General features: G+C 53.1%; 2 protein-coding genes across 4 annotated transcripts; one reads left to right on the top strand and one right to left on the bottom strand.

Moving 5' to 3' along the window:
- Positions 1–401: 401 nt before the first annotated feature.
- On the bottom strand, positions 402–23,283 carry TRAF2 (TNF receptor associated factor 2). Of its 3 annotated transcripts, none has more exons than XM_056505418.1 (10): positions 21,423–23,283; positions 19,093–19,313; positions 18,452–18,530; positions 18,012–18,110; positions 8,669–8,740; positions 7,093–7,167; positions 5,797–6,156; positions 4,716–4,893; positions 3,755–3,903; positions 402–3,101 (listed from the first exon to the last, which is right to left on the bottom strand). In XM_056505418.1, the coding sequence occupies exons 1-10, from the start codon at positions 21,570–21,572 to the stop codon at positions 2,883–2,885; spliced, it is 1,602 nt and encodes a 533-aa protein (XP_056361393.1). In that variant the 5' UTR covers positions 21,573–23,283; the 3' UTR covers positions 402–2,882. The 3 variants fall into 3 exon arrangements, with proteins under 3 accessions (XP_056361393.1, XP_056361394.1, XP_056361395.1); XM_056505419.1 differs by lacking the exon at positions 21,423–23,283 and adding an exon at positions 20,492–20,546; XM_056505420.1 differs by lacking the exon at positions 21,423–23,283 and adding an exon at positions 19,677–20,481.
- A 23-nt stretch (positions 23,284–23,306) lies between these two features.
- Positions 23,307–26,795, top strand: EDF1 (endothelial differentiation related factor 1). Its single transcript, XM_056505412.1, has 5 exons — positions 23,307–23,813; positions 23,939–23,990; positions 24,963–25,123; positions 25,632–25,725; positions 26,248–26,795. The coding sequence occupies exons 1-5, from the start codon at positions 23,736–23,738 to the stop codon at positions 26,307–26,309; spliced, it is 447 nt and encodes a 148-aa protein (XP_056361387.1). The 5' UTR covers positions 23,307–23,735; the 3' UTR covers positions 26,310–26,795.
- Positions 26,796–26,914: the final 119 nt, after the last annotated feature.

The raw sequence follows: 26,914 nt of genomic DNA, 5'->3' as shown, positions 1-26,914 counted from the left end.
GTGCAGCAGCTTGAGAGGGCAGGAGCAAGGATCCTGCAGGCACTGGGCTCCCAACAGCAGCCTGTTCTGGAGGAGCTCAGAGCTGTTACAACCCAGGAACAGGAGCACTGGATTTGCCTTTGCAGCAGGAGAACCACTGCAACCACTGGCCCAGCCCTGCTGCACTGGCTCCCAGTGGCCTTTTGGCCCAGTGGATCTCCAGCAGCCAGATTCCAGCTCCTTCCCTTCCCATTACAGCCCCCCCGGTCCCTCCTTCTTTGGGAATCCTCCTGCAGGAAGGCAGGAGCTGGGGAAGGGTTCCCAGCACAGAAATAATTCCCCAGCACAGGAACTCCCCCACCCCCAGGCAATCCCCCATGCTGTGCCCAGCAGCCTCATACACGATGGCTCATACACGGTGATGCTGTTCAAACATCTTTTATTAGTGCTTGTGACCATACTACACCCTCAAGGAAAACAAAACCTAGTTCACAGTGCCAGACTGAGATTGTGTGGTCAAAAGGGAAAAAAAAATCTCACAAAAATGCAGCAGTGGCTTGTGTCCAGTGTTTGTCCATGTGGCCACCAGGCTGGCAGAACTGTGCCCAGGAAAGGGCTGAGCCCTTGTCTGCAGCACATAAGCACAATTCCTGCTGCTAGCTCCAGAGCTGCTAAGAGCCAAAAAAGGTCTGGACAGCATCAGCAGCACCAGAAGGGTGGGGAGGAAAAAGCTCCTGGTGGGAGGGACTGACAGGCCATGTTTCCCCTCCAGCAGTAACCCTGAAGAGCTCAGCCTGAGCTTTGCTGCAGCACCAACTCTCCCACCAGTCTTCCAAACGTGCTGGGGCAGGAGGACCAGCTCCCACCATGAAAGCAGCCCAGACACCCCAAAGTTAGCCAGTGTCTCCACACTTCCTCCTAGCACTACCTGGCCTGTTGTAGGCAGCACCCCACAAGCTGACATTCTGATCAACACAGAACAAACTCCCCCCTACATAACACTTAATTCCCAGCGATTCTGTGAGCAGAGCTGACCTTCCCCCTTCCAGGAGAGTAAGGCTTTTCCAAGCGTCCCTGGGGAGCTGCTGTAGATGGGAGCAGGGCTCTGCTAGCCTGGATTTTCCTCATAAGGCAACAGGGTGAGAGCAGCAACACAAGGCTTGATCTGTCCCTTGGGACAGGCTGGAGGGGGCTTGCACAAAGGGAAGGGTCCTGTCACCCCTCTCCCACCTCAGACCATGCTGTCACCAGCTTCTGTCCCCTTCCCCCAAGAGCAGGGGCTGGGTCTGTCCCCAGGCCCTGCACACACAGGTGTAAGAAGTTCCACACAGCAATTCCAAAGGGGGCTCACAGGTCACCCCAGCACCTGTCTGGAGAGCCCCTGGCCAGCACAGCAGCCAAGGGTGCAAGAGGTTCAGCTTGGGCCAGGGTCCAGCCCAGCCTGCAGGGCACTGGGCACCCCTGAGTTCCTGGGCAGCAGCAGGGACATTACAAACAGCCCCAGGGGCAGGTCAGGGCAGTGCCAGGACATGTGGGGATCAGCTAGACCCTGCAGGGCTCCCTCCAGGACAGAGCCCTATAGTGTTCTGGACCCCTCAGGATGGCTGTGCCAAAACCAAGGTGTGAGCAGAGCACAGGCCTAGCAGGCTCTACAGCCATCCAGCCTGGCCTGGGCACCTGGCCAGAGCTGCTGGCAGAGGAGGACCAGTCCCTGGCAGCCATCGGGGAGGGTGACCGTGTTCCAGCCCCACTGCCTAAGAAGCAGCACAGGAGGCAGCCAGGGCACAGTGATCACTGCAGGGTGTTCACAGCTGCTCCTGTCACCAACAAAGCATCTCCTGGTTCAGCTGCTGACACAGGTGTGGAAAGCCCAGGCAAAGGAGGCAACAAAGCTTTGAGTCCCCAGCCTGAGGTGGCAGTGCCCACAGCAGCACGGCCGCAGATGGACGTGGAGCTCGACAGTAGCAGGAGCCCTGGGAAGGCTGGTGAAGCTGTCCCACCGTGGGGTGAAGCCAGTTCAGAGCCTGAGCCTTTGCCTGTGAGCAAAGCTCCCAGCCCAGCATCCACCCCATCCAGTGCTGCTCAGCACACAGGGCAGAGGTGGGCAGGGCCTGGGGCTCTCAGGGTGCTCACCGAGCTATGTGTCACCCTCCTCTCCTGGCACAGGAGGGACAATCTCCACAGCAGATTCACTTCTTCCCTACAGGCATCACTGGTGCTGCCCCACAGTCCCTTCTGGGCAGCAGCACCCCCATTCCACACTGCAGCACACAGCACCCATCACACACCCAGTGAGGGCTGGGCTCAGGGCTCCCCTGCCCTGCAGCTGGGCTCAGCATCCTCCTAACACATCCACAGTATCAAACCAGTCTGTGTCTCTCTTGCCCAGCTGGCACTGCAGCTGTCACACACCCTCCTTGCCTCCCAAGGCATGGAGCAACTAGCAGTGCAAAGCCAAAGCACCCTACAGCACACAGCTTCCAGAAACATGAAGATCTCAGAAGGAAATCCTAGATAGCTGAGCCAAAATCCACAGGAGGTGGAGCTCAGTCAGGGCAAACCATCATTTTACTACAGAGAGCTGTGGATGCTGGCTAAACTGGTAGAGCAAGAGCTGCACTGGTTTCCACTGGAGTCCAGACAGCAGCAGTTCAGACACCCAAGTCCCTGCAGGGAATCTTCCATATCCCACAGCCTGCCAGTGTCCACCAACCCTCTCCTCATGAGAGATGGCTCCCATCAGACACCTGGTTTCCACTCAGAGCAAAGGTTCCTTTTCAGGAAGGGCTTTTCCCCTCTCTGTGCCCCCTTCTCTCGCTCTGAAACCCACCTGAAGTGCAGCACAGGTGGGAGATGCCCTGGGCAGTGCTGGCTCCACACTCACTACTCTGAGGTCAGAAGGGTTAGAGGCCCGTGAGATCAACGATGGCTTTAATAAAGATGGCATCATCCCGCACGTAGGAGTTCTTGGCTTCCATGACGGACACGGGGCAGAAGAGGGGGCAGCCACTGGCAATGTTCATCTCCGTGACAGGGCGCTGGAAGGACGAGGACGTCACGTCGGGGCGGAAGGCATCGATGATGTGCTCCCGGTTATTCTGGTCCAGGAGCATCAGGGTCACCTGTGGGGAAAGGTGAGAAGGGAGATGGCTGAATAGAAGACAGATGGAAGCCTACCCCAGTGACCTGCTGTGACATGCAGATAGCAGCAGCCAAAGCCACCCTGCGCACCTGCAGATCGGAGAAATGCCTCTGAGTGGGACCAGCAGAGAATGTCCCCTCAGTAGTACCCTGCAGAAATCCTCCCCCATCCCCACATCCTGGCTGTCACTAGAAACTCCCCTGTGGCAGCACAGGCCTGTTGGACTGATTGAAAACCTTCACCTTGCTCTCAGTACCAACACTGCACACAGGTTATTTCCCTGAGCCAAGGCTGTTTTCCTCTCTGCTTGTGCCCATTCACTCAGTCCCCACGTGTTCCACAAACCTGTGGTGCCCAGGAGCTGGGACCTGAGCTTCTGACAGGGAGTGAGCACCCACTGCCCCCAAGCTCTGAGGCCACCACACCCTCCTTTGCCCTCGACCCCTGCAGAGGCTCTGTGGGATTCCAAACGTCCCATGTCACCCCCTGACCCCACAGCACAGCTGTTGCTCTCAGCATACCTAGAGAACCCCCAGGGCAGCCAACACAGAGCCAAGCAGGCCAGGGTGAGAAGCTCGAGTGGGTGCCAAAGCAGAGGCCCTGGCTGGACAGGGGACTCTGCTCCAGACCCACCTTCTGGTTGAAGGGCCACCGCAGCAGCGCGTCGTTGGGTCCCTTCATCACCACGAAGAACAAGGACAGGTGGGTCCCGCGGCCGGTGCCGTCCCCGTTCAGGTACACGCGCAGACACATCTTGTAGCCGTACTTGCTGGTGTAGAAAGCTGCCACAGAAGTGTGGAACAGGCACAGTGAGGGCCCAACGCAGCAGAGCCTGGCACAGCAGATCTCTCTGAACTCTGAGGGCTCCTAAGCTTGGAATCTGGGAGGAGCCAGGTCTGGGCTGCATCAGAGGTGCTCTGGAAAGCCCAATGCCAGTGCAGCCCCTGGCCTGAGCAGATACTGTGCACAGAGCAATTGCTGCTGGTCCACTGGCTGCTCCCTTGCTGCCAGGGGAGATCTGCCCCAGAGCTGGGCCAATCCTCCTGCACCCCAGTGCTGAAGGAGCTGTGGTTCATGGCAGTAACACTGGTGAGCAGGAATAACCCTCCCCATAAAGCACCTGGCTGGAGGCAGAGCACTCTCAGCACCCCAGCTGTGAGCTGGTGCCTCTGGTCAGGGCAGGGGCTTAAGCAAGTGAGCTTTAGTTCTTGACTGGATCCCTACAGCGTGCTTGGGCATGATGGGATGGGATCACAGGCACTTTCCTTCCCCAGCAGGCCTGGGAATGCCTGTGGTGGGGTCACAGAAAGGGGACCTACCACAAGTCACCCTCCCACATGGCACAGAGCAGTGCACCTGGGACTGGTGAGGCTCAGCGGGCACAGGCAGAGATCAGGGGTCACAGCCAGTATCTTACTGCAGGACTTGGTCCTTTTCCAAAGGCAGACTATGAATAACAGAGACACTGTGCTCTTCCACAGGGCGAGGAGCAACAGATTTTCTCAGCCTGGCCTTGGCAACATCTCCCAAACAAAGGACTGCCACAAGACCCACACCCAGCTGAGGTGCACAAGATTGTGGGGATTTTGCACACCTGGAGAAAAGATGGCAGGAGAGCGGCCTGTTATCGCCTCCTGACGCTTCCGGGCAAACTCTGTTATCTTCCAGATGAACACTCCATCATAGGTGGAAGCCTCCATGCTGCGGATCTTCTCCTCCATCTCAGCCATGGCCAGGTCTTTGAGCCCAATGCTCCTCTCCAGCTGCCGCACCTGCTCGGTGGGACACACGGTGCAGGTTAGAAACATCCCTGGGCCAGGAGAGCTGGCAAACCCCAGCACCCCTCGGGACTGTCCTCAGTGAGAGACTCTCTAGAATGCACAGGGAGCACAGGAGGGAGAAACTGAGCAACATAACCCTGAAGTTTCCTTCTGTACCCTATCACTCTGGAGAAGATCCATCAATACAGCTCAGTGCTTGAGCTGGAAACTTTCCTGTAGCCAATGTCAAACTCCTTCCAAGGAGCTTCTCCATTGGCTGAGCAGCACAAGAAGTGAGAATGGGGGAAAAAATTCCCAATAACTCAGCACTGTGACAAACTACATTGAGAAAGAGAAGAACCTACACCTTCTGGAGGGTCCATCCCTGCCAGCTCACACAGGATCATGCCAGATGCCCAGAGTACACTGCAAACTGCACAGCTCCAGGTGCCAGGAACACTAGGAGCACTCCAGAGGGATTGTGCTGGAGTAGACTGGTGGAGGCAGCTCTTTCACACCTCCAGCCTGCTGCTGCAGGCAGCAGCACTGATGGCACTCCTTTGGAAAGGTCTGGAAGGTAAGCAGCGCACAGACTCAGTGAGCTGCAGCGCAAGGAGATGCAAGAAATTCTGGGTGCTCTGGCTGTAGCTGGAAAACTTGGCTGAGGAAGAACCCCTCAGTATCTTGCCCAGCTTGATAATTAACAGAGATCTGATGCTGGTCAGTTAAATTCTCAGCTTTTCAAGGGAGCTGCTGAGGGCTGGGCACAGGCACAAAGGGTACTTTAGCTCTAGCCTTCAGATTTGTGGAGTTTTGGGGTCAGGTGGTGAAGCTCTGCTGGCTCATGACATGGAAAGGAAGCAGTAAACAGCCTGTGCTGGGAGTGCTGGGACGGCCAGGCAAGCAGTTACACACCTTGTTGCTCAGCGTTTCAATTTTCTCCTGGTCCAGCTGGTGCTGGCGGCTGTAGGCTTCAGCTGTCAGGGAAACTCTCTCCACCTCCCGGTTGAGCACACAGACAATGTTCTCAAAGGTCACTGTTTTCCTCTCAAGGGCCTCACATCTTCCCAAGAGCTCCAGGGAGCGAGAGAGCTCTGACTCCGAGCACAGGGAGTTTGCTGCCAGCACTGGGGAGCTGTTTTGTGACGAGGAAAGGACAGGAAGGGGTTTCGGGTCCCCAGCACCAGTCTTGAGGCTGAGCACAGAGCTCAGCAGCATATAGAGATGCTCTGCCAAACACTTCCTTTCATGTTCCAGGAGCTTTTCATTTTCCACCTACATGAAGAGAAATATATCCCGCATTCAGCATATGCAATCTACACTGTCACCATCCACAGAGCATATTCCTCCTATCCAGGTCAATATCAGCTTTAAATTTATAATTTATAGGGGGAAAAAACAAAGAAAGAATTTAAAAAAATATGTTTTGGTGGAGGTGGTGTGGGTTTTTGTTTTGTTTTAGAAATGCTTCAAATCACATACAATGAGGGATGTTAAACACTTCCCCCAGCTGTACTGGTCTGCTCTGCCTTCCTACAACCCCTCCCAGAAAAGCTGTCAGATGTACTTAACAGCAACAAAGGACAAAGCCTCACATAACCCCCTGGAGGAGGGATTTATATGAAACAGTGGGACCTGCAAAAACTAAACAACTTAGAGAAATGTGGCCTGGCCCCAGTTCTTACAAAAATCACTGTAATCACAGTCATTGAATCCACACTTGCTTGGATTCAAAGAGACCTTAAAGCTCATCCTGTCCCACTCCCTGCCTTAGGCAGGGACACCTTCCACCAAACCAGGCTGCTCCAAGCCCCATCCAACCTGGCCTTGGACTTCCAGGGATCTAGGGACAGCCACAGCTTCTTTGGGCAACCCATGCCAGGGCCTCCTCATCCTCACAAGGAACAATTTCTTCCTAAAAATCTCATCTAAACTGATCTCTGGCAGTGGGAAGTCATTCCCCCTGAAAACAGCATAACCACCAGAGTCCCAAAGTACTTAGGGTGTTCTTAAAGTGGGAGGAGATTTCCTTCCACAGGAATTTCATTCCTGAGACTCTGCACAGCAGATTATGTGAAGCTCCATGTGCAATGGCTTTAATCAAATACCTGAAGGTCAACACATGTGAAAGTTTGGACAACAGCAGTTTGCAGGTGAACTCCAACACTGGGACTGAAAAGACCCAAGGTGACCCAAGAGAGGAGCCCTTACCAGCTCAGCACAGCCCACAGCCTCGAACCGGCAGGGCACTTTGGATCTGCCACACGTCTTCACGTGGTCCCGAAACTAGAAAGGCAGGAAGGAAGGCAGTGTTAGGTCTTATTATTATTGGTAGCGTCCACAGTGCTCCCTTTCCATCCCACTGACATTTGGGAAACTCCAAGATGAAGAATGCCCAAGCTGTGGCTAATCAGCAGCTGCCACAGTGCCCACTAAACCTGAGCTCTGCCCACCATCAGCGTGACTTTTACTGGAATACAAATAGCCCTGACCCGCGAAGAAAGCTTAATTTCTCCCTCTCTTGATGGCTGGGAGGTCTCACTGCTCACCTGCATATGCAAGAGAGAAAAAGCAATGGGTACAGGTACAGGCTAATGAGCTTCCCTGAGGGCTGAGGAATGGGAAGCATAGGCAACAACCCCATGAAACAAGGCCACTTTTCATTCTGGGCACTTCACACAACTCTGATCAGGATGAGCTACAGTTGGTATTTTTACCTCCATCCCAGCATTACGTTTCTGCAGAGAGGTGCCACTAACCCCTCAGCACAGAGATGACTCGTTCAGGCTCCCACACAGTACATGATTAATCCAACAAGCACTGTCACACTTCAGCTTGGGTTTAGTACACCCCTCACCATCAGATACCAGAGCTCTGCTCTGAACCACCATATTCCCTCCCCACTTAACTCCTACATCTCCTACAACAGATGCCAATTAAAACTGGTTTTAAACCACTTTTTTAAAGGCTTCTAGATCCATCTGGCTTGTGTAATGAGTCTGATTACTCAGAGTTAACATGGCAGCAAATAATCAACAAGAGTTTGAAGAGAAAAACACAGGAGTTAATTTTTAAACACAGGGTAAATAATCCATGGGGACCCCATGAGCTGGCTCCCTGCAGGACTTCAGCTCCTGCCTGCAGATAAGGTGAGCTGTACCCCAAACCCCTGCAGATAAGGTGGGCTGCACCCCCACCCCCAGCTCTCCTTAATGCTGCCCATTTTGAAAAACTCTTTTGCTCCTCTTTTTGCTGCCTGTGTTCCCCTGCCCTGCTGAAGGGCTTTTTCCAACACTGCTACTAAAAGTATTTGCCTGTAGAAGACAAGGTTTTGGAAGCACGTGCTGTTTGAAAATGTTTCCCAAAACTCTAATTTTTCAGACTTGTGAGCCTTGTCCCAGGAGCCAGCAGCCCAGAGATGCTATAGGCATGGATTCCATTAGATGATTAATTAGATATCTATTAATACAGCTGGAGATGGGCTCTCTTTCCAAAACTGCAGCAGTGGTTGATGCAGTTGCTCTACACAGAACGCAGACCCAAGAGTGTGCCCTTCCCAGAGGCTCAGCCCCCAGACATGGCTCCAAGGGAGGTGGCATGGCAGTACCAACACTGCCACATTCTCTCACATCTATCCTTATGGAAAACTCATACCCACACTAGCAGCTGCCACTCAGTTGCTTTCCCCACTTCATTTCCTAATGGACTCAGTACCTCCCTGCTCCCAGAACGCCAAGCTCAGCCCATCAGGACACAGAACACCCCACAGCACAGGGTCGGATGATACCTTCTCCCTGGGAATCTTCTTCCCACAGCCTTCACAAGTCAGCGGGAATTCAGGGCAAACTTCATCATGAGCCTGTGAAGGAATGCACAGGAGACATTTGTCCTCAAATAAAAGCCTCACGGAGGTTCTGTGATGGGCACAGTCCCACGGGGCTGGTTTAGACCTTATTAGAGCTGAGAACTGGATTTACCAACCTAACTCAGATCTGGGTCATGCTGATCTCTCTGAGCTGCTGATCCACCCTGTGGCTTCCAGGCTATCCCAATGTTGGGTGCCTACATAGCCTCAATCTCTGCTACAAAAAGCTGCTACAATGATTTTTTAAAAAATCAAATTATTGCTTTGAGGGCCAAGATAATCAATGGGAAACTCTATTTATGGCTCTGCCAGGAGAAGACACATTGAGGCAGATTTAGTGGAGTGAGCCACTACCTCAGCAGGGTATTTTGGGTAGTTTTCCTACTGTAATGGTAATAAGTCAGCTGAGGCATAGGCCCTGTGCCAGCTCACCACACGCCAGGCTGAGCTGTCTGATTGAATCTTCACATTTCTATTAGAATACCACTTTTCAACCAGAAACAAAAATATTTTTAAATTGTTTCATTTACCAGTCCCTTCATACAAGCATGGGCTCCTGCAGCCAGAGTCAGGGTTGGGTGATGACCTTAGAAGTTACACAAATGACCAGGGCAACATTATGCTCTGCCCTCAGTAGACTCTTGGGCAACAGTGCTGGCTATATGGAATGCTGCAACATGCCTCTGCTTCTGTGCCATTTCCACACTGCTTAAACCTTCATGTTATACACCCACCAGTCGAAACAAGGCATTGGAAACACCATGAATATGCAGATCAAAACGCAAATTCAAAGAAAAGAGCACTGAAGTCTCCTGGTAGAGACAGAAAAAAAAAAATCCAACCAGGAGGATTTGTAATGCAGCCACCTGAGACAGATGTTTGTTTGAAAACTTGATCACATTGAGTATCTCTGTTGTCTTCTGTGGGAACAAACCTCACACTGTCACAAATCAGGAAGCAGAAAGCGAAACCAGCAGTGGCTCCACTCACTCTCTCCTCTTTATGCTTTAAGTGAGTAACTTAAGCTCAGAGTTTCACAGAGTGTCCCTCGAGAGATGACCAACCAGTGAGCAGAGGGGCACTGCTGCCCACAGGGACACTGCTGCTGCCCACCCAGATGCTGCTGCCTGCAGAGGAGCAGGAGGCCAAGTGCCCACCTTTATCCCACTCACTCCCACAAGAAGAGGCTGAGCCTTTTCTTCTACCCACCTATTGCTGTCATGTCCTAGAAACACCCGATAACATCTACCCCAAGACCCACAAAGCACTGGCAGAGCAGATGGTCTGGCTGAAAGAAGGAAACTTCACTGCAGAGGCAACTATTTTAGAAGGGAGTATTTAAAACTTATGGTCTTCCATGCCAACACACTGGGTGTGAAACTAGCACCCCCTCCACACTCCCCACCTCCCAGCATTTATCCTCCATCCTGACTCCCCTCAGCACCACGAGGTAACACCCAAAAGTGGGCAGCTCTGCCTGCAGCACAGCAAGGAAACCAGCCCCGCTGAGCTCGAAGTGCAACTGCTCTGGATGTAAATGGTTAAAGACACCCAGAAGCTTCAGCCAGAGCAGATCCAAACATTTCTGTATAAACAGTTTCAGGCTCTTCTGGAAACCCCTGTTCCTCCCACCCCACGTGGGTGTCAGAACAGAGACGGATGGTATCACTGCTGGAAGAAATCCAACCCATTCTGGAGCCAAGAGCAGGGGTTGGCACTCGAGCCTGATCTGCCACACTCCACTCCCCAGTAATGGGGCAATTCTCATGTTTACATCTTTCCCAAACCCACAGCTGTACCTTTTGTTAGGGATAAGCACCACTGACACAAAGGCATTTGCTTGGAAAGTTTTTGGGAGCTCTAGAAAGCCATGGCTGTGAGTGGGGCTAAGCAAGAACAGACACTCTCCCAGAGGGAACCAGAGTGGAAATGAAGTTGGACACGTGGCAGATGGAGGGGACAGCCAAGGAAGAATTAAAGTGAAGCTGCAAGACAACTGCTCACCCAGCAAGGCATACACCAGCCTGCAGCACCCAACAGCAGGAGCAGAAAAATCAAATGGGGCAGAGCTAACAGCCTTCAGCAACACCTGGTTCTACTCACTGAATTACAACCAAAGCCACTGACTGATCCACACAGCAATTTCTCTCCCTGACAGTAAACAGTGACACAACCCCACAGCAGCCTGCCCATCACCCACCACTATCAGACAGGCAATTCTCAGGGAGCTCACCAGAAAGGTAAGAAAAATCAGACACCACTGCCCATGGAAGGACCAAGGCAACCGAGAGGACCAGAGTCAGGAGCTGTGCGAGGGAAATCATAGAATCACAGAATAATGGGATGGTTTGGGTTGGAAGGGACCTTAAAACCCATCTCATTCCACCCCGCTGCCACAGGCAGGTACACCTTCCACGATCCCAGGTCATTCCAAGCCCCAGCCAACCTGGCCTTGGACACTTCCAGGGATGGGGCAGCCACAGCTTCTCTGTGCCTGGGCCTCAACATCCTCACAAGGAAGAATTTCCTATTAACATCTAATCTAAATCTCTCCTCTTTTACTCTAAAACTGCTCCTCCTTTCCCTGTCACTATCTGTCCATGTAAAAAGTCCTTCTGCATCTTTTTACAAGCCCCCTTTAAGCACTTACAGGCTGCATTGAGGTTTCCCCAGAGCCTTCTCTTCTCCAGGCTAGCTCAGAGGTGCTGAGCTCTCCCCTCTCTGCCTGCAGGTCCACTTGCAAATGGAGCTGTGTGTACTGGGAATCCCCCACCTCAGTATCAGAAAAGCTGTGTATTTTTAAAATTTGCAGTATTTGCAGATGAAGTTTCTCTCCAGACACTCAAGCAGCAGGATGAGACAGTTTCATCTGGGACAGCAAGGGCAGCACTCTGCACTGCAGCTGTGCAGGAGAGTGCAGGCATACAGAGGGAAAAGTGGGTTTTAACAAGGGCAGCTGATTGCTGAAGCACACAGTGATCATTCCTAAGGAGGCTGAGGGCAGACCTCACTGTGCTCTGAAGCTTCCTCACAAGGGGAAGCTCTGACCTCTGCTCTGTGTGCCAGTGACAGGACTAGAGGGAATGGCTGGAGCTGTGTCAGGATGGGGTTAGAATGGATAGTAGAAATAGGTTCTTCCCCCAGAGGTGCTGGCACTGCCCAGGCTCCCCAGAGCTCCAGGAGCAGTTTGGACACCAGGGATGGACAGGGGGGATTGTTGGGGGGTCTGGGCAGAGACAGGAACTGGACTGCATGATCCTTGTGGGTCCCTTCCAGCTTGGGATAATCTACAATGGTTCTAATACAATGTCAGGATAAATGGCTTCCCTATTTCTCTCCCAGCCAATAAGGAAAACTGCAGTTTAATCTGACCACCATTTCATCTCAGGGCATTGCTAAATTAGATTTCAGCTCTGGAAGAGGTTTCTGCTGGAAATCATTATCTCCATACCCTGGTTGCAGAGCAGGACATGCCCCTGCTGCCTGGCTGTTCTGCTTGTAACCTGCCACATCCAGACAGGCCCACATTTTTGGAGGTGTTGTAACCATGTCAGGAATACATCAGCATGACACTGGGTTTTCCCTCCAGCAAAGGGACAAGGCAGGCAGCTGGGAAGTGCCACTATTAAAGCAGCTGCTGTGAGACACCTCTGCCAGACACTGTGGGAAGGTCACAGCAAAGGGCAGGGCTGGCAGAGGGACAAGGGACAGCAAGACAGACTCAGAGTGAACTGCATGCTGCAGCTCTCCTGCAAAATCCCCTGGTCTTGGAAAGTCATTCCATTAGTCTCCTCCGAGCACAGCAACAGTAACCATAAGCACACAACTCAAGGGCTTGGCAGCTGGAAGGGAGCAACAAGAAGGAAGCAGAACCACCAGGATGGCAGAGGAAAGCCAGCTGCCACAGCAGCTATCAGGGCACAGCAGTGGCTATCAGGGCTTGGGTAGCCTCCAGCCCCAGCACCGCCATGTGCAGCACTTGGCTCAGTAGCCTGGCTACAAGGAAAAGGGTGGGCCCATGGAATTGTAGAATGTAAGTGTAAAAGGGAGAGCTTTGAGGGAACCTGAACCCTATGTGCTAAGAAGCATCAGCTACTTTGGGCACTTGTCAGTTCCCCAGGAGCTCCAGAGCCTGCAAGGGAATGTGCCACACAAGGCAGGTGCTTTGGGATGCCCTGCTCCTCTGAAGTCCCCAAGCCCTTCTGTGCTGCAGCTCTTCCTGCCAGGGAAGTCCTAAGCTGGTTCTATGCCAGGCTTGCTGGAACCTTTCCCCATACAGGTGAATCAGGCTACCAGGCACAGGGTGACCACACACCCAGTCCTTGTGCTCCTGCAGGGAGCCCAGCAACACAAGGCTGGAGACAGGAACCCAGTCTGTAGTTCCCAGCACCAAACAGGAATGGGAGCTTTGTGAGACCATCACAGGCTGATGCCAGACACAAACTTCTCCCTTGCTGGCACATGCTATTGACAGATCCAAGCAAGTTCACTTGGCATCACAAATATTCAAACTTCAAAGAAACTGTCAAAAGCAAAGATGAAGTTCGCATGTGTAGGTACTGTTGGCTCCAGCTGGGCAGGCAGTGAGGGCCTGCACACCCTCACTGCTGCTCAGTGCCCTGGTGCCACCCGAGTGAGGACAAAAGGCAGCAGAAGCCTTGTGGGAGTTCCTGTGGGCCTGCTTCACACCTCTGTTCAGACCCAGGGCAGAAACTCTCGTTTTCAGTGTTGAAGTTTTGTTCATCAGCTTTTAGTGCAGATCAGACAGAAGTCTGAATTGGGGACTGCTGGCAGAGGGACACCATGGCAGTGTTTTAGGCACTGAAGACAAGTGTGAAGGCAAGAGCAATTTCTTAGGGCAGGGGAGAGTACAAAATGCATCTGCAGCAACAGCAGGTTTTCTGCCATTTTCTAAATTAAATCCTAGCATGAAGTGGTGGCACACTCCAGGATGCTTCTTCAAATGCCTTCACAATTCCCCCAGCTGCATTCACGGTGAGGGGTTTTCTCACAGCGTAGAAAGCATTCACCTCCACTTGAAACCTCATGCCTTACAGCTTTTCATTCTCCAAGGGGCAGATGTCAAAACTATTAATTTTTGGGCCACCACAAGAAGGCTGAGCTGGTTTCAGAAGTGAAGAGCAGCCCTTCTACAGTCGGGGCTTTCCAAGCCCCTCCCACGCACACTCTCCGGCACTCCCCGCGGCTTTACCTCCCATCACAGGTTTGGGTGGGAATCGCCTTTGTCTGGGCAGCCAGCTACCCTAACTGCTGTGGGGACTCTAGGCGTGGCTAGGATGGGCTTGTGGGCCTCAGCTCCGGCTCTGGAAAGTGAAGATGTGTCTGATCCCTTTTCCAAAAGCCAAAGGTTCTTTTGGTCACCTGCATGTGCAAGTCAGGGATTCTCTCACCAGAAAACTGTCTGGTCCTGCTAGTCAGGCTGGACCTAGCTACAAACTGCACTTCACCACCAGGCCAGAATTTGGAGCCAAAACCTTCAGAAGAAAACAATAAATGCTGTACTGGGTTTTAGAGAGAAGGCTGGTCACCCTGATACAGGAGCACCAAGTGTTCCTGCCACAGTACCCCAAGTGTTGTACCCCATAAAGACAACACTGATACAATACTCAGAGGTACAACTCTGTGGAGCCAGAGACATACAACGAGCTTCAAAAACCAGCAGCTCTCCTCTAACAATGTGCAAAACCCTGAAGTTCCAGCCTCAGCTGAAAATCACTACCAAAACCTGTTGGGACATTTCCAGGGTGCAGCTGGGAATGAGGGCCATGACACAATGCACAGGAGGAATCCCTGGCTCAGGGCCCCCAGCAGCACTTTTGAAGAGGGAGTTTTCCCTAGATAAGGTGTGGAAGGGCTTCTACAGCATCTCCTAAGTATGAGCAGTGGGCATAAAGGAATGCCTGGTTATCCTGCTCTTCTGGTGCCAGGAAGCCACAGAGCCCAGAAGGGTAGAGCAGACATCCTTTCTGACAACACAGGCTTTTGAGTAACATCATTGGGTTTGGAGTTTTGCACTTTCTGCAGCCTTCCAGGCTTCACTTATAAAGAACTTTCTAAAACCAAAGTGACAATAACAAACATTCCCTCCAGCATGGATTAAGCTAGCTTGCTCCCACACCTGACTGTAGCTCAGCCACAGGAGCTGAGCTCATCTCAGGCCCACAAAACTTAATTTAAATACTGATGTCACTTTTAAGGTTAAAACTTAGTTCTCCCTCCTAAAATTGGACAATTTCGTTTCCTTATGTCTCAGTTAATTCTGTCTCCAGCTGAAGAGGGCTGAGTTAAATCCCCTTAGGGTAAGCAAGGGGAATGCCAAAGCTGACCCCATGTGTACCCCTTCTCAGCACCCTCCTCCCATCCTAGTCCTGAGGGGAGGGCACAGGAAAGGAACTGGTGGGATGAAAAGCATAAATAATAAATAGAAGGTGCATGAAAGCTGACAATGATATGCTGATAAACAGGAGAGGGATGTGGCAGCTAGAGGTACTGCAAGGCAGGAGGAAAAAACACACCAGAGCTGAGAAACCACAAACTCCATCTCCTGGATATTACCAGGAGCGTTTTTGAGGTTTTTCCTTTTGCTTTAATGGGCTGGGTTTAATTTCTGCAGCCCTCCTCAAACTTTGTTCTTGAATCTCATGCCCACAGCTGGATTTTCCAAAAGTACATGTACACAGATTCATCAGAAAACAAGGTCACTAATAAAAGGAAAAACCTTTCAGCCCTACCACAAACTACTTTATCCAAATGCCACTAAATATTTATAAACTCTGAAAAATGCAGCCATAAATCCAGACTTAAATATTTCATATGGTCCACCCAGAAGTGCAAGTCATGTCCAAGCAGATTGCACTAATTCAGTTTTGTGTTTTCCTTTGAGAGCCAACCTTTAGTCTGCTTGAACAGAAACCAAAACTGAAATCCGTTTTACTCCTTTTTTTGAGGCTTAAGCTTTCCAGCTGCAGAGCATATTTCCCGTGTGTGCCCTGGTAAGATCAGCAAACCAGAAGTGACAGTATCTCTTCATTTGCAAGGGGAGAGCAGCCTCTCTCAGCACAAGACACAATTTTTAAATTGGCGAACAGTGAATTCACTCTGAGGGACTTTCCATGTCCTGTCGGAAATAGCTCTGAGGGACTTTCCAGGGTGGGAGTGCTGAGCTGCTGCAGGACGTCACAGCATAGCTACAGATGCAGCTCCTCTGCAGCAGGCAGCTCTGCACTCTGGCCCTAAAGGCTGGGCTCAACCTCAGCCCAAGGCAGCCATTCAACACCTCCCTTCCTAACCCTCCTCAGCACACACGGCTCTGGCAGTGGGGACAGCCAGTCCTGATTAAACACCACAGCTCTCTAGCAAGCATCTGGGAGCAGATACCACAAGCCAGACCTTGCCTCCTCCCACCAGTTCCTAGGAAAGAGCCAGCTTTTCCTGACAGGGCACAAAATAACTTCACTCCTTAGGCTGAATGCCACCAGGGCAGGCAGGAGAGGTGACTCAGCCCCTGAGAGGAAACAGCCAGCAGTGCTCCAAACCCCCATACCCCCGGTACCACACAGCACCCCCTGAGACTCATAAAAACCTCTGGCAGGGAAGATGTGTGCCACAGACACAGAGCCCACACACTCCAGGGCCACACCTCTATCATACATACTTTGTCCCAGCAAACACCAAACTGGGGCTTGGGAAGATCTGGTGGAGAGTGAAAACATGGCACAACCATTCAGAAGCTCATCATCAGCTCTGTGCCAAGTTCTGGGGCAGCACATGCTCCTGCAGCCCTGGTCCCAGGACAGCTCAGTATCCATCTGAACACCCAGTGGGAGCTCTGGCTGGACTCAAGCACTCAAACACTTGTCAGAATGCATAGGGAGAACCTTTGGCAGTTGAATACTTTTGCTGAGCTCTGCAAGAACACGCTAAGCCTTTTTTCAAAACGAAAAGAAAAAGTTCAGCACAGCTCATCAGCCACAGCACAATCAGCACTGGAAGTTGCTGACAGATATAATCTGGCTTAGTCTAATGAAGATGAGCTCACTATAATATCACAGAAGACACTGGATTTCTGGGCACCAGCAGAAATTAAAGCATGGAGAAAACAACCTGCAGACAACCACCAGCACAGCCTGAACCTGAAACCTCAGTACCAGGGTATCCTGTTCTCTGACATGCAATCCCCAAACTCTGTGCTTTGGCAGTGTTAAGCTTTTCACCTGAAACTTCTTCAGCCCCACATCCACACCACAAGCCTCTCACAGATGTACAAATGGGGGTTCACAGCAGCAGAACTATTTAGCACTGACATCCTCTTGGACTGAGCTTTGAGCACTTGCTCAGACAGCAAGACAAGGAAGCCGAGCTGCAGAAGCATCTCTCTGCTAACAGGCTCAACAGCCTGTCTGGACAGAATGCTCAGGCCTGATGCACAGCTGTTGCTTCTTCCTTCCACCTTGCAATGGCATCATCAAGATGTTAGCCTGGACAGACCGAGGTTCCACCTGTTCCTGAAACACATCTCAGTCACTGCCAAAGCTCTGTGAACTACCAGGCTATGATCTTTATCTGGAGCAAGTGTTAGAGGGAAACAAAATGATTCCTCTTATCTCAGGCCTCCCATGTGGTGTTTCTGCCATTCCAAGAGGGATGACAGAATTATCCTTCAGGAGCCAAAAGCTTCAAATATATTCACATGCTATGGACCAAGAATCCACAGCCATGACTAAAAAGGCTGGTGGGCTCTTTGAAGAGAAACAAGGTGGAAAAACCATCCTGTCCAGCAGCCTTGTGTCCCAGAACAGCTTGGGGTGATGGGTGACCAGACAGTACCAAACATCCAGTGCCACTGCCCTGGCAGCTCTGGAGACAGCTGAAATGGGATCAGGTCACTTTCTGTGAGCTGATGGGAGTCCAAAGAGTTCTAGGTTCACATAATATAGAGAAATTCACAACCATTTCATGGCACAGCATCTTGAGAGTCTTGTACAGCAGAAAAGAGCTGCAAAGAGAGCAGCTGGTTCACATCATGGAAGGGACATGCTCAAGCAAGCCTGAACAGGTCTCAGTCCAGGCTATGCCCTCAGCAGGGCACACAGACCCTCACTTGGGGAACCTCCCCAGCTGGCAGTGAAGTCCAGGGATGTGACAACCTTCCCCCCCTGTCAGGGGGCACGGCCAACACCCTGAGCTGCCCCCAGAAGCAGAGGAAAGCAGGATGCAGACGTGGCAAGCCCTGCTTTGGCTGTACCTCGTACTCTTTGATAGTTCCCTTCCAGGTGCAGCCACTGTTGATGCAGACAGCAGGCAGGCTCTCCACCTCCCGCCGCGCCGCGTTGTCCGGGAAAGCCTGAAAGGGAAAAACAACCGAGCCAAAAACATCACTGAGGGGCTGAGTTCTGATCAGGACTTCAAATTATGTCTCCTCCCAGACCAGTTGCCACATCAACCCTCAGAGGTGTGTTAACAGCAACCAAATCACTGTGACAGTTTTAAGTAGGGCACCACTGCACACACGTGACCTGGATTTCAGCACCAAGGAGTCCAACACAGTAATCACCCCCTTCACTGAGGAAGAAAAGGGTTCCTAGGAATAAGGGGTTCTCAGAGCTTGTGTTTTAAACAAAAACTGCAGCTGGTATTACTGACACCAGTGATCTGTTAGGTTTTTTTCAACGCATTTTTCCTTACCGAGCTTGTTTCCAAAATAGAAATTCCTTCTTCATATATTCCTTCCTGGATACAGCTGGCACACTTTTGAGGTCCAGCACTATGAGACAGAAAAATAATCAACAAACACCAAAAAAAAAATTAAATTATTTAACATTAGATTGATTTCTGGTAACTTTATGAAAATTTCTTATTTTTATAGCAACAAATGGAGCCTTTGCTTGTGTGTATTTTTGACACCCATTTCTAATTTTTTTCTTCTGCCAATTAATCATTCTATTAGGCTTCCCTCACTCAGAGGTAGGCCTGAAAACACAAGGAAACTTCTCTGGAAACTTCTCTGCTTAAACCTCTCCCATTTTGACACAACAACAAAATTATGACTTTATTACTGTGATGAGGACTGAAGGAGATGGGTGATAGACCTGGGCTGCCTCCTCAGTGGCAAAAGCAATGTAGGGGATTCTGTAAAACAGAACTTTGAAGCAACAACAAAAGCAGGTCAGAGACTACACGCTCCCTTAGAGAAGAGGTGATGCTGAATTTCAATGACTGAACACAGCTTCCTTACTGACAAGGTCCTGAAAACAACACTTTCCTCTGCTTTTGTTCTTGAAAATGCCTTTTCAAGCATTTTGCCTTGCTGCAGGCACACCAGTTACCTGATGATTTTCTTCAGGCAGTAGGAGCAGTAGCGGTGGCCACACTGTGCCTGGAACGGCCGCCTCAGAATGTTCTTGCAATCAGAGCACAGGTATTTCACCTCCAGTTTAGTTCCCAGGATCTCCTTTGCAAATCCAGGCTGGTTTAGATCCAAAGAACCAGGTGGAGAAGAGTTTGCTGCTGCCATGTGAACGAAAAGTTCTGGCTGTATCTCCAGAGACTGAAAATAAAAGTATTTTCTCAAACTGATTATAATTGCATGTGGGTGATTTTCATATAAATTGTGTTACTCACAGATTATTAGACTGCTCCCCAACACAAGTAAACACACTGACGTAAACCACACCACAAGCTTGCCTTCACCTCCCAAACATGGGTGGAAACTTGAATTTCAGAGCTAAATCCAGAATACAGAGACAGGAAGGACAGACCTAATAAAACCCCCATCTGAGTTGAATGAAATGAAGCCTGTTTAGAGATATCAAGGCTTCTTGCTCCAAATAAGGTGAAAAACTGTCTTAAAGGTGATGAGAAATAAATATAATAAGCTCAGTTCAATAAAAATCTGGCCACCACCACCTACCAATGCCTGCTTTCACACTTGTCAGCTGACAGGAGGGACCAAAATTCTGCCCAGAGGCAGCTGGTCCCAGATGTTCCTGGGGGAAGCTGGGCACACGACAGAGCCCAGATTTAGGAGTGGTTCCCAATCAGGTACAGAGGGTTATCCAGAGGGATGGAAAATGAGGACATGAGAGGCACGAGCAAATTGGAAAGGACGAAAAAAATAAAATGCTTTTGTTTTGGCAACTTATGCATCTCACACTTTCATTCCCTGTGACTACATGCCACAGCAACCTAAAACACCTAAGGAGCCCATCCATGGAGTCCCTTGGTTTGGGAGGGAAGGCAGCTTAAAGCTCATCTTATTCCACCCCCTGCCATGGCAGGGACACCTCCCAGTGTCCAGCCTGGCCTTGGGCACTGCCAGGGATCCAGGGGCAGCCACAGCTGCTCTGGGCACCCTGTGCCAGCCCTGCCCACCCTGCCAGGGAACAATTCCTGCCCAATATCCCATCCAGCCCTGCCCCTGGCAGTGGGAAGCTGTTCTTCCTTGTCCTGTCATCCCATGTCCTTGACCGAAGTCCCTGTCCAGCTCTCCTGGAGCCCCTTTAGGCACTGGAAGGGGCTCTGAGCTCTCCCCGGAGCCTTCTCTTCTCCAGGCGGAACACCCTCAGCCTGTCCCCGGGAGGAGCCCCACGAGCGGAGACACCGCGGAGCGGAGACGAGTCCGGGGCTGCCCCGCTGCTCCCGTGCGGCCCGGAGGGGTCTCTGCCAGGCCGGGCTCCCGGCGCAGCGAGGCCCAGCCCCGCCACTCCCTCAGGGCCCCGCACTCACCGGCCCTCGCTCCGCGCCCGCACCGGAAGCGCCGCCACGCCCCGCCCCGGACACGTGGGGCGAGCCCGGGCCCCGCCCACCGCCGGGAGCGCCCCGCCCCCGGGAGCGCCCCGGCCCCGCCCCGCCCAACACACCGACACCCGCATCTGCGCCCCAACGCCCCGACACTGCCAACATCCCCCACACCATCACCCGGCCCTGGACTCCCAACACCCCCACACCGACACCCTCGACCCCCCAACATCACCCACTCCTGCATCCCCAATGCCCCCAACACGCCATCATCCATCCCTGCACCCCCGACACCCCGACACCCACCCCACCACCACCCACGTCTGCACCCCCAACACCCCCACAGCAATCCCTGTCACCGCCCTCAACACCTCACCGTCACACCCAGTTATGCCCCCTGCCACCCCTACTGTCACCCCCCCGCACAGTGTCACCTCCCCTCAGCTCCTCAGTCACTCCTTTACTCCGTCCTCTGTCACTTCTTCCCCAGCACCACTCCTCGCTGACCCCTCACTGTCCCCTGCTATATCCCTGCCTCAGGCGATCCTGCTGGGAATGAAGCCAGACCTGCGGGATGCCTCCACTCTCTCCCAGGACTCCTCATCTACCCCCTGGGTTCCCTCATCCATTCCCTGAGCCCACCTCATCCACCTCCTAGGACCTCGTGGGTCCCCTCTTCCATCCCAGGGACTCCCCATCTGCCCCCTGGGACCCCCTCATGCATGTCCTGCATCTGCTGGAGGGGCACCCAGAGGGACTGTGGTGCTGGGGTCCCACCGGGGACAGCGACCTCCCGCTGCACTCCCCAGGTGAGAAGCCCCCGGTCCCTTGGAAACGGCCCGGAGCGAGCCCTGGCGCCCTGAGAAATTGTTTCAGAGTCACTTTTGGCCATTTTGGGTACCCGCGGAGCCTCGCCTACCTGCGCACAGAGTGCCATGGCCGCCTCGTGTCCCGTGGCGCCGGCTCGGGGCACAGCGGTCGGGAAGGATGGGCGGCGGCAGGACGGAGCCGACAGGACGGCGATGGCAGGAAAATGCTGTGTAGGGGAAGCGCGCGATGCAGCCCGCATTGAGGTCACAGCGAGGTGCTTTTCTCAGGGGAACTTGTTCGGCAAAAGGTCACAGCACCAGGATTTGTCACCCAGGCTGCCTGCCCCCCTAGCCCGGCTCCGGCGCGGGGTCTCGGGGGCTTTACCGCCTGCTACGCCGGCGGGGCGGGGATGGGCGCGCTCTCACTGCGGGGAATTCACCCGCTGCCGGGGAAATCCTCGCCGTCAGAGCCGGCGCAGTGACAGAGCAGTGACACAGGGGCCAAGCGGACTCTCCCGGGAGCCTGGCTGCGAACACGGGGCCAGAGAGAAGCGTGTCGAAGTGAAGGGCGCGGCAGGGGCTCGGGGACACCGAGCCCTTGGCGAGGGGCCAGGTGCTGCTGCTCGGGCACCATCAGGGCGGAATGCTCCTTGTCGGGGAGCCGGGGACAGCGCATCCCCGCGTGTGTCGTCGGCACCGGGAATGGCACGGGCACAGCTCGCCTGGGATGGCACCGCTTCACCCGCTGGACTGCAACAGCCCTTTTCCCAGCACAGCCACACTGGTCTGGGAACACCGGCATGGAAAATTTGGTGATGTCAGCCAGCGAAAAAAAATCCTGTCTGCATTTCCTGAAATGACCGTGACCTGGCAACAGTGGCGGTGTAGGACGGGTTACTCCCAAAGGCACGGGAAACCCGCACCAAATGCTTGCTTGGAACGCACGCCGCGGGACGGGACCATGGGGCTGCTCCGAGGAAAAGAGGACGGGACAGAACTCGCTGGAGTTGCTCACGATAGCCGTGGGGACGGGATGGGACTGCCTGGGGCTGCTCCCAGTCCTGCTGTTGTGACACCCCGGCTCCACTGCACGGCCCAAGGGGAGAGTCTTGCACCCCGCTAATGTCCCACCGCCAGAGCTGCTTTCTCCTGTTCCCTGGCAGCCGGAGCGAGGCGTGTTGCGGTGACAGATGACAAATGAGAGATGACAAACCCCCGGGCCCTCCCGGCACCTGATTTCTGAGCAATGCCCGGGTCATCACCGTGACCGGGATACGGCCGCTCCTCTTGCACTTTTTCATGGGAAGACCCCACAAAAATCCGCCCGAGGAGCATTAACTCCGTGCCCTCTCGCTTCAGAAATTATGACAGCAGAAGCAGCTTTTCGTGCCTTTACTGCGAAACTTTCTGGGTGATTCTGATGCAGTTTAGGGATTTTCATCGAATCACAGAATATCCACAGCTGGAGGGACCCCCCAGGATGACCCAGTGCAGCCCCTGTCCCTGCCCAGACCCCCCAACAATCCCCCCTGTCCATCCCTGGTGTCCAAACGCTCCTGGAGCTCTGGCAGCCTCGGGGCCGTGCCCATTCCCTGGGGAGCCTGGGCAGTGCCAGCACCTCTGGGGGAAGAGCCTTGCCCTGAGCTCCAGCCTGAGCCTGGGCAGTGCCAGCACCTCTGGGGGAAGAGCCTTGCCCTGAGCTCCAGCCTGTGCTGCCCTGGCCCAGCCCCAGCCGTTCCCTGGGTTCCCTGTCTCAGCCAGCAGAGACCGCAAGCTGCCCCGCGGGAGGGGCTGCAGCCCCCGGTGAGGCTTAACCTCAGTATCGCCTTCTCTAGGCTGAACCAAACCAGTGCCCTCAGTCGCTCCTCCCTTGGTCCCTCCGGACGTGCCCATGCCGGGGCGGTCCTGTGGATGCTCTGCCGGGCTCCCCGCAGCACCAGGGCCCCACATCCCTGCCCTGCCCTGCCGGTACCAACGGGCCTGGGCCAACCGGCACCACGAGACGCCGCACTGCGCATGCTCGGCTCGGCTCAGCCGGGCAGGCTGTGTGTGTGACAGCGCCGCAGAACAAACCAATCCTTGCCGGTGCTGGTGACTGGCAAGGCCAACAACCAATCTTGGCGTGTACAGACACGTGCCGTCCGCCCTAGGCGGGCGTGAGCAGCAGCCAATCGCCTAGCGAGCACGCTGGTTGGCAGGGCGCTGGGCCTATCAAACGGAGCTGCGTCACGCCAGGGCACTGTTAAGCCTACGGTCCAGGCAGAAACCCCGGCCCCGCCCGCCGCCTGTCCCCGCCTATGAGCGGCCGTATTTTCTGACGGACGTGCACCTCCCCCTATCAGCGGGCGCCGCGCGGCCACACCCTCGGAGGCTGGCGCTGGGCGGTGCCCGGCGGCGGGCGCAGCCCGGGCGGGGTCGGAGCGATGGCGGAGAGCGACTGGGACACGGTTACGGTGCTGCGCAAGAAGGGCCCGAGCGCGGCCCAGGCCAAGTCCAAGCAGGTCAGCGCGGGGAGCGGTGGGGGCCGGGCACGGAGCCGGGCAGGCGGCGGGCCTGGGCTTGGCGCGGTCGAGGTCCTCGCTCCGAGCAGCGCCGCCCTCACCGCGCTCCTTCGCTCTTTCCCCAGGCGATCTTGGCGGCCCAGCGGCGCGGGGAGGACGTGGAGACCTCCAAGAAGTGTGGGTATCCCTCGGGGAGTGCCCGGCCCGGTCTGGGGCGGCTGCCTGGGGTGGGGAGAGGAGGCGGGAGGCGGCACCGCCCGGCTGAGCCAGCGCTCCGAGCTGGGCCTGACGCGCCGGGCTGGAGCCCCTGGAGCTGCCCCTTAGCTTCTGGTTACCCGGGGCACAGATCTGCCTCATTTCTGCAGGCGTCTTGGAAGAGCTTTCATGATCACAAAACTTAAACTCCCCGTTTTGCAGCTTATTTGTCTCGCGAGTTTGAATGACTGCCGATCTTCCTATGGTGCTGCTCTTGAAAAATTCCTTGTTTCTTCTCCGATGTAAATTTTCGGGTTCTCTCACTGTAGGGAGGCGATTATGATGGTTGGAAATAAATAGATGATACTTGAAGCTTTATTGGGACACCAAATGTCAGAGACTAATGTGAGAGAAAGGATTCAAACTTGGGTTTAAATACTGTATCTAACATGAGAGAAAACAATGTGTTTTTGAAGTTCAGTCTTTCAGCAAAGCTAAGTACAGTTAGACTTTACTTATAAAATGTGTCAGAAAATTGCTTAAAAGTCACTTACTTGTGCTGCCTTATACCTGAGCAAGCTTGATCCAAGTTCAAGTATTGACCCCTCTGTGCTGCAGCACAAACGTGTGTCTGCAGCAAAGTTTGAGCATTAAATCCACAAGGAAAAGCAAGACTTGCTCTATCTGAAGTAAAGTTCAGGTGTGAAGTAGGGAAAGGAAGGACTCTGCATGGCCAGGTGTGCACAGCACCATGAGCAGGGCTAAGGTATTGCTCCCTGATGGGCAGGATCTGGGTGAAATCAATGTTGATGTTGGTATGTTGAAATCCTGACAGTTCCCTGGGATCCTGGGCAGCTGAGGGCTTGGAAAAAGTCCTTTGATACTTTTTGGCACAGCTCTGAGCCTTATTTTGTTTGTCCTTGGTTGTTGTTTTGTTCTCGCTTGAAATGACAGGGGCAGCAGGCCAGAACAAACAACACTTCATTACAAAGAACACGGCCAAGCTTGACCGTGAAACAGAGGAGCTGCACCATGACAGAGTTTCCCTGGAGGTGGGCAAAGTGATCCAGCAGGGCCGGCAGAGCAAGGGCCTCACGCAGAAGGACCTGGCCACGGTGAGTAGGCACCTCCGGCTGGGGGTGGGCACCTTTCCTGTTCCCTCATGCAGTGGGATGCTGTCATGGGCTGGAAGTTTGGGGAATACAGCATCTCTGGTGTCTGATGTCCTGGCAGCTTCAGTGGGAAAAGTTTTGAGGTTTGTCTGTGCGGCCTTGGAGCCCCAGCTTGGAGGCAGAGCCTGTCTGTGGCTGCTGAGCTGGTGGAGGCTGCTCCCCGCTTTCTGCAGCAGCTCACACCAACCATCTGGGCTGAGCAGTTTTAGCAACTCCCTGTCTGAAGGAACAGCAATTCCTGGTGTTCCTACTCCTCCTGAAAAGGAGGGAGGTCACAGTCTGTTCAGGATGGATGTCACAGCACTGGGACACTGCCTGGAGGTGTTAGTGGGGATGGAGTCAGCCTGGGAGCTGCACTTTGTCACCTGTCCTGGCGCAATGAGGGGCCATTCTTGAGTCCTGGGGGGCTGCTGCTGTGTTGCTGTGTTTGAGACTCATCCTCTCTTTTCAGAAAATCAATGAAAAGCCACAAGTCATCGCTGACTACGAATCAGGACGAGCGATCCCAAATAACCAGGTCATGGGCAAGATTGAAAGAGCCATCGGTGAGTTAAGGGAGATTTCAGAAATACTGCCAGTGTTTGGAGGGATAGTTTGGGGAAAGGTATTTACCTTTTTCCTGTGAGGAACATTGCTGGCTGAAGTTTTATTGTGGGTGTGGTGCCACTAAGTCATGTTCTGATAAAACCTGGATCTGCTGACTGAACCAGAGCTGGGAGCTCTTGATCTTTGTCTGCACCTTCGTGCCTGTGGCTGTGCCCTGGGGACCATCCCTATGTGCCTGCTCCAAAACTTGTGAGATGCTGAGACCCGTGAAAGCCTGATGGCACTTGAGGGAGGATTTAGTGTTGTTTTTGCTCTCCTGGGCTGGTTCAAATCCCATCTGATGGGTTTTTTTTTTTTAAGTTGGTCTGGTACTCCTAGAAACTAAAGTAGAATTCTCTTGAACTCTGGTTCCTCAGCTCTCTTTCTGGATGTTCTTTTCCTTGAGGCTGAATTTGGCAGAAATAAGTTATTGGGTGAATGATTGAGTGCTGATGGTGGTGGTCTCCTTTGTGTTATTCCAGGCCTCAAACTTCGTGGAAAGGACATTGGAAAACCACTGGAAACTGGCCCCAAAGGGAAATGACAACAAAGCCTCGAAATCAGTTTGCTCAGACTGATCTGGTTCTCCTCAACCACTCTGCATATTGCCAAGCTGAACAAGAGGGTTTCAGACTTGCTTTGGGGGGAAATCTGCTGCATCTGTACCTGCTGTAAAAAAGGCAACCTTTAAGAAGCAATTTTCCTGATGTTTGTTTTTCCTTGCTCCTTTTCAGAGATTGAGGATCTAAACCCCAAGAAAAAACCCAAACCCTGCCTCTGATTTGCCAGAAAACATGTGCATTGTGGTGTTAGCAGCAGCTGATGTTAAGGCACTTAGGGTGGTCTGAAATGTGATGATTTAATTGAAACAATTTGGGGGATGGGTGAGATATATTATATATAAATAATTTGGGAGAGTTGGGGCTTGATCAGAAATGATGACTCAGTCACTGTATCTCAATGAGTTTGGTTTGTTCTTTCCAGCCTGTTTTAAAGAGATCTATAATAAAGTTTGATACCCTTCAGTTGCCATGGGGAGCTGCTGCATGTGACCAGCTGCTAGTAAATGTTGTGGCTGGGTGTGACTGGAGCTGCACCACCTCTGGGATTGTAATTAAAGGGACATCTGGGGTGCCTGGGATGAGCACT

The sequence above is a fragment of the Oenanthe melanoleuca genome, chromosome 17, assembly GCF_029582105.1.
Source record: "Oenanthe melanoleuca isolate GR-GAL-2019-014 chromosome 17, OMel1.0, whole genome shotgun sequence".
NCBI lineage: Eukaryota > Metazoa > Chordata > Aves > Passeriformes > Muscicapidae > Oenanthe > Oenanthe melanoleuca.
This window is presented reverse-complemented; position numbering and strand designations above follow the sequence as displayed.

Excerpts from the sequence above, each read along its gene's own strand:
- TRAF2 (XM_056505418.1), bottom strand. The coding sequence starts at position 21,572 with ATGCGGGCTGCATCGCGCGCTTCCCCTACACAGCATTTTCCTGCCATC. Across the intron at positions 8,741-18,011 it reads GAACTATCAAAGAGTACGAG|GCTCATGATGAAGTTTGCCC; the intron begins GTACAGCCAAAG and ends ATTCCTTCACAG. Across the intron at positions 3,904-4,715 it reads TCCTGCCATCTTTTCTCCAG|CTTTCTACACCAGCAAGTAC; the intron begins GTGTGCAAAATC and ends CTTCTGTGGCAG.
- EDF1 (XM_056505412.1), top strand. The coding sequence starts at position 23,736 with ATGGCGGAGAGCGACTGGGACACGGTTACGGTGCTGCGCAAGAAGGGC. Across the intron at positions 23,991-24,962 it reads CGTGGAGACCTCCAAGAAGT|GGGCAGCAGGCCAGAACAAA; the intron begins GTGGGTATCCCT and ends TTGAAATGACAG. Across the intron at positions 25,726-26,247 it reads CAAGATTGAAAGAGCCATCG|GCCTCAAACTTCGTGGAAAG; the intron begins GTGAGTTAAGGG and ends GTGTTATTCCAG.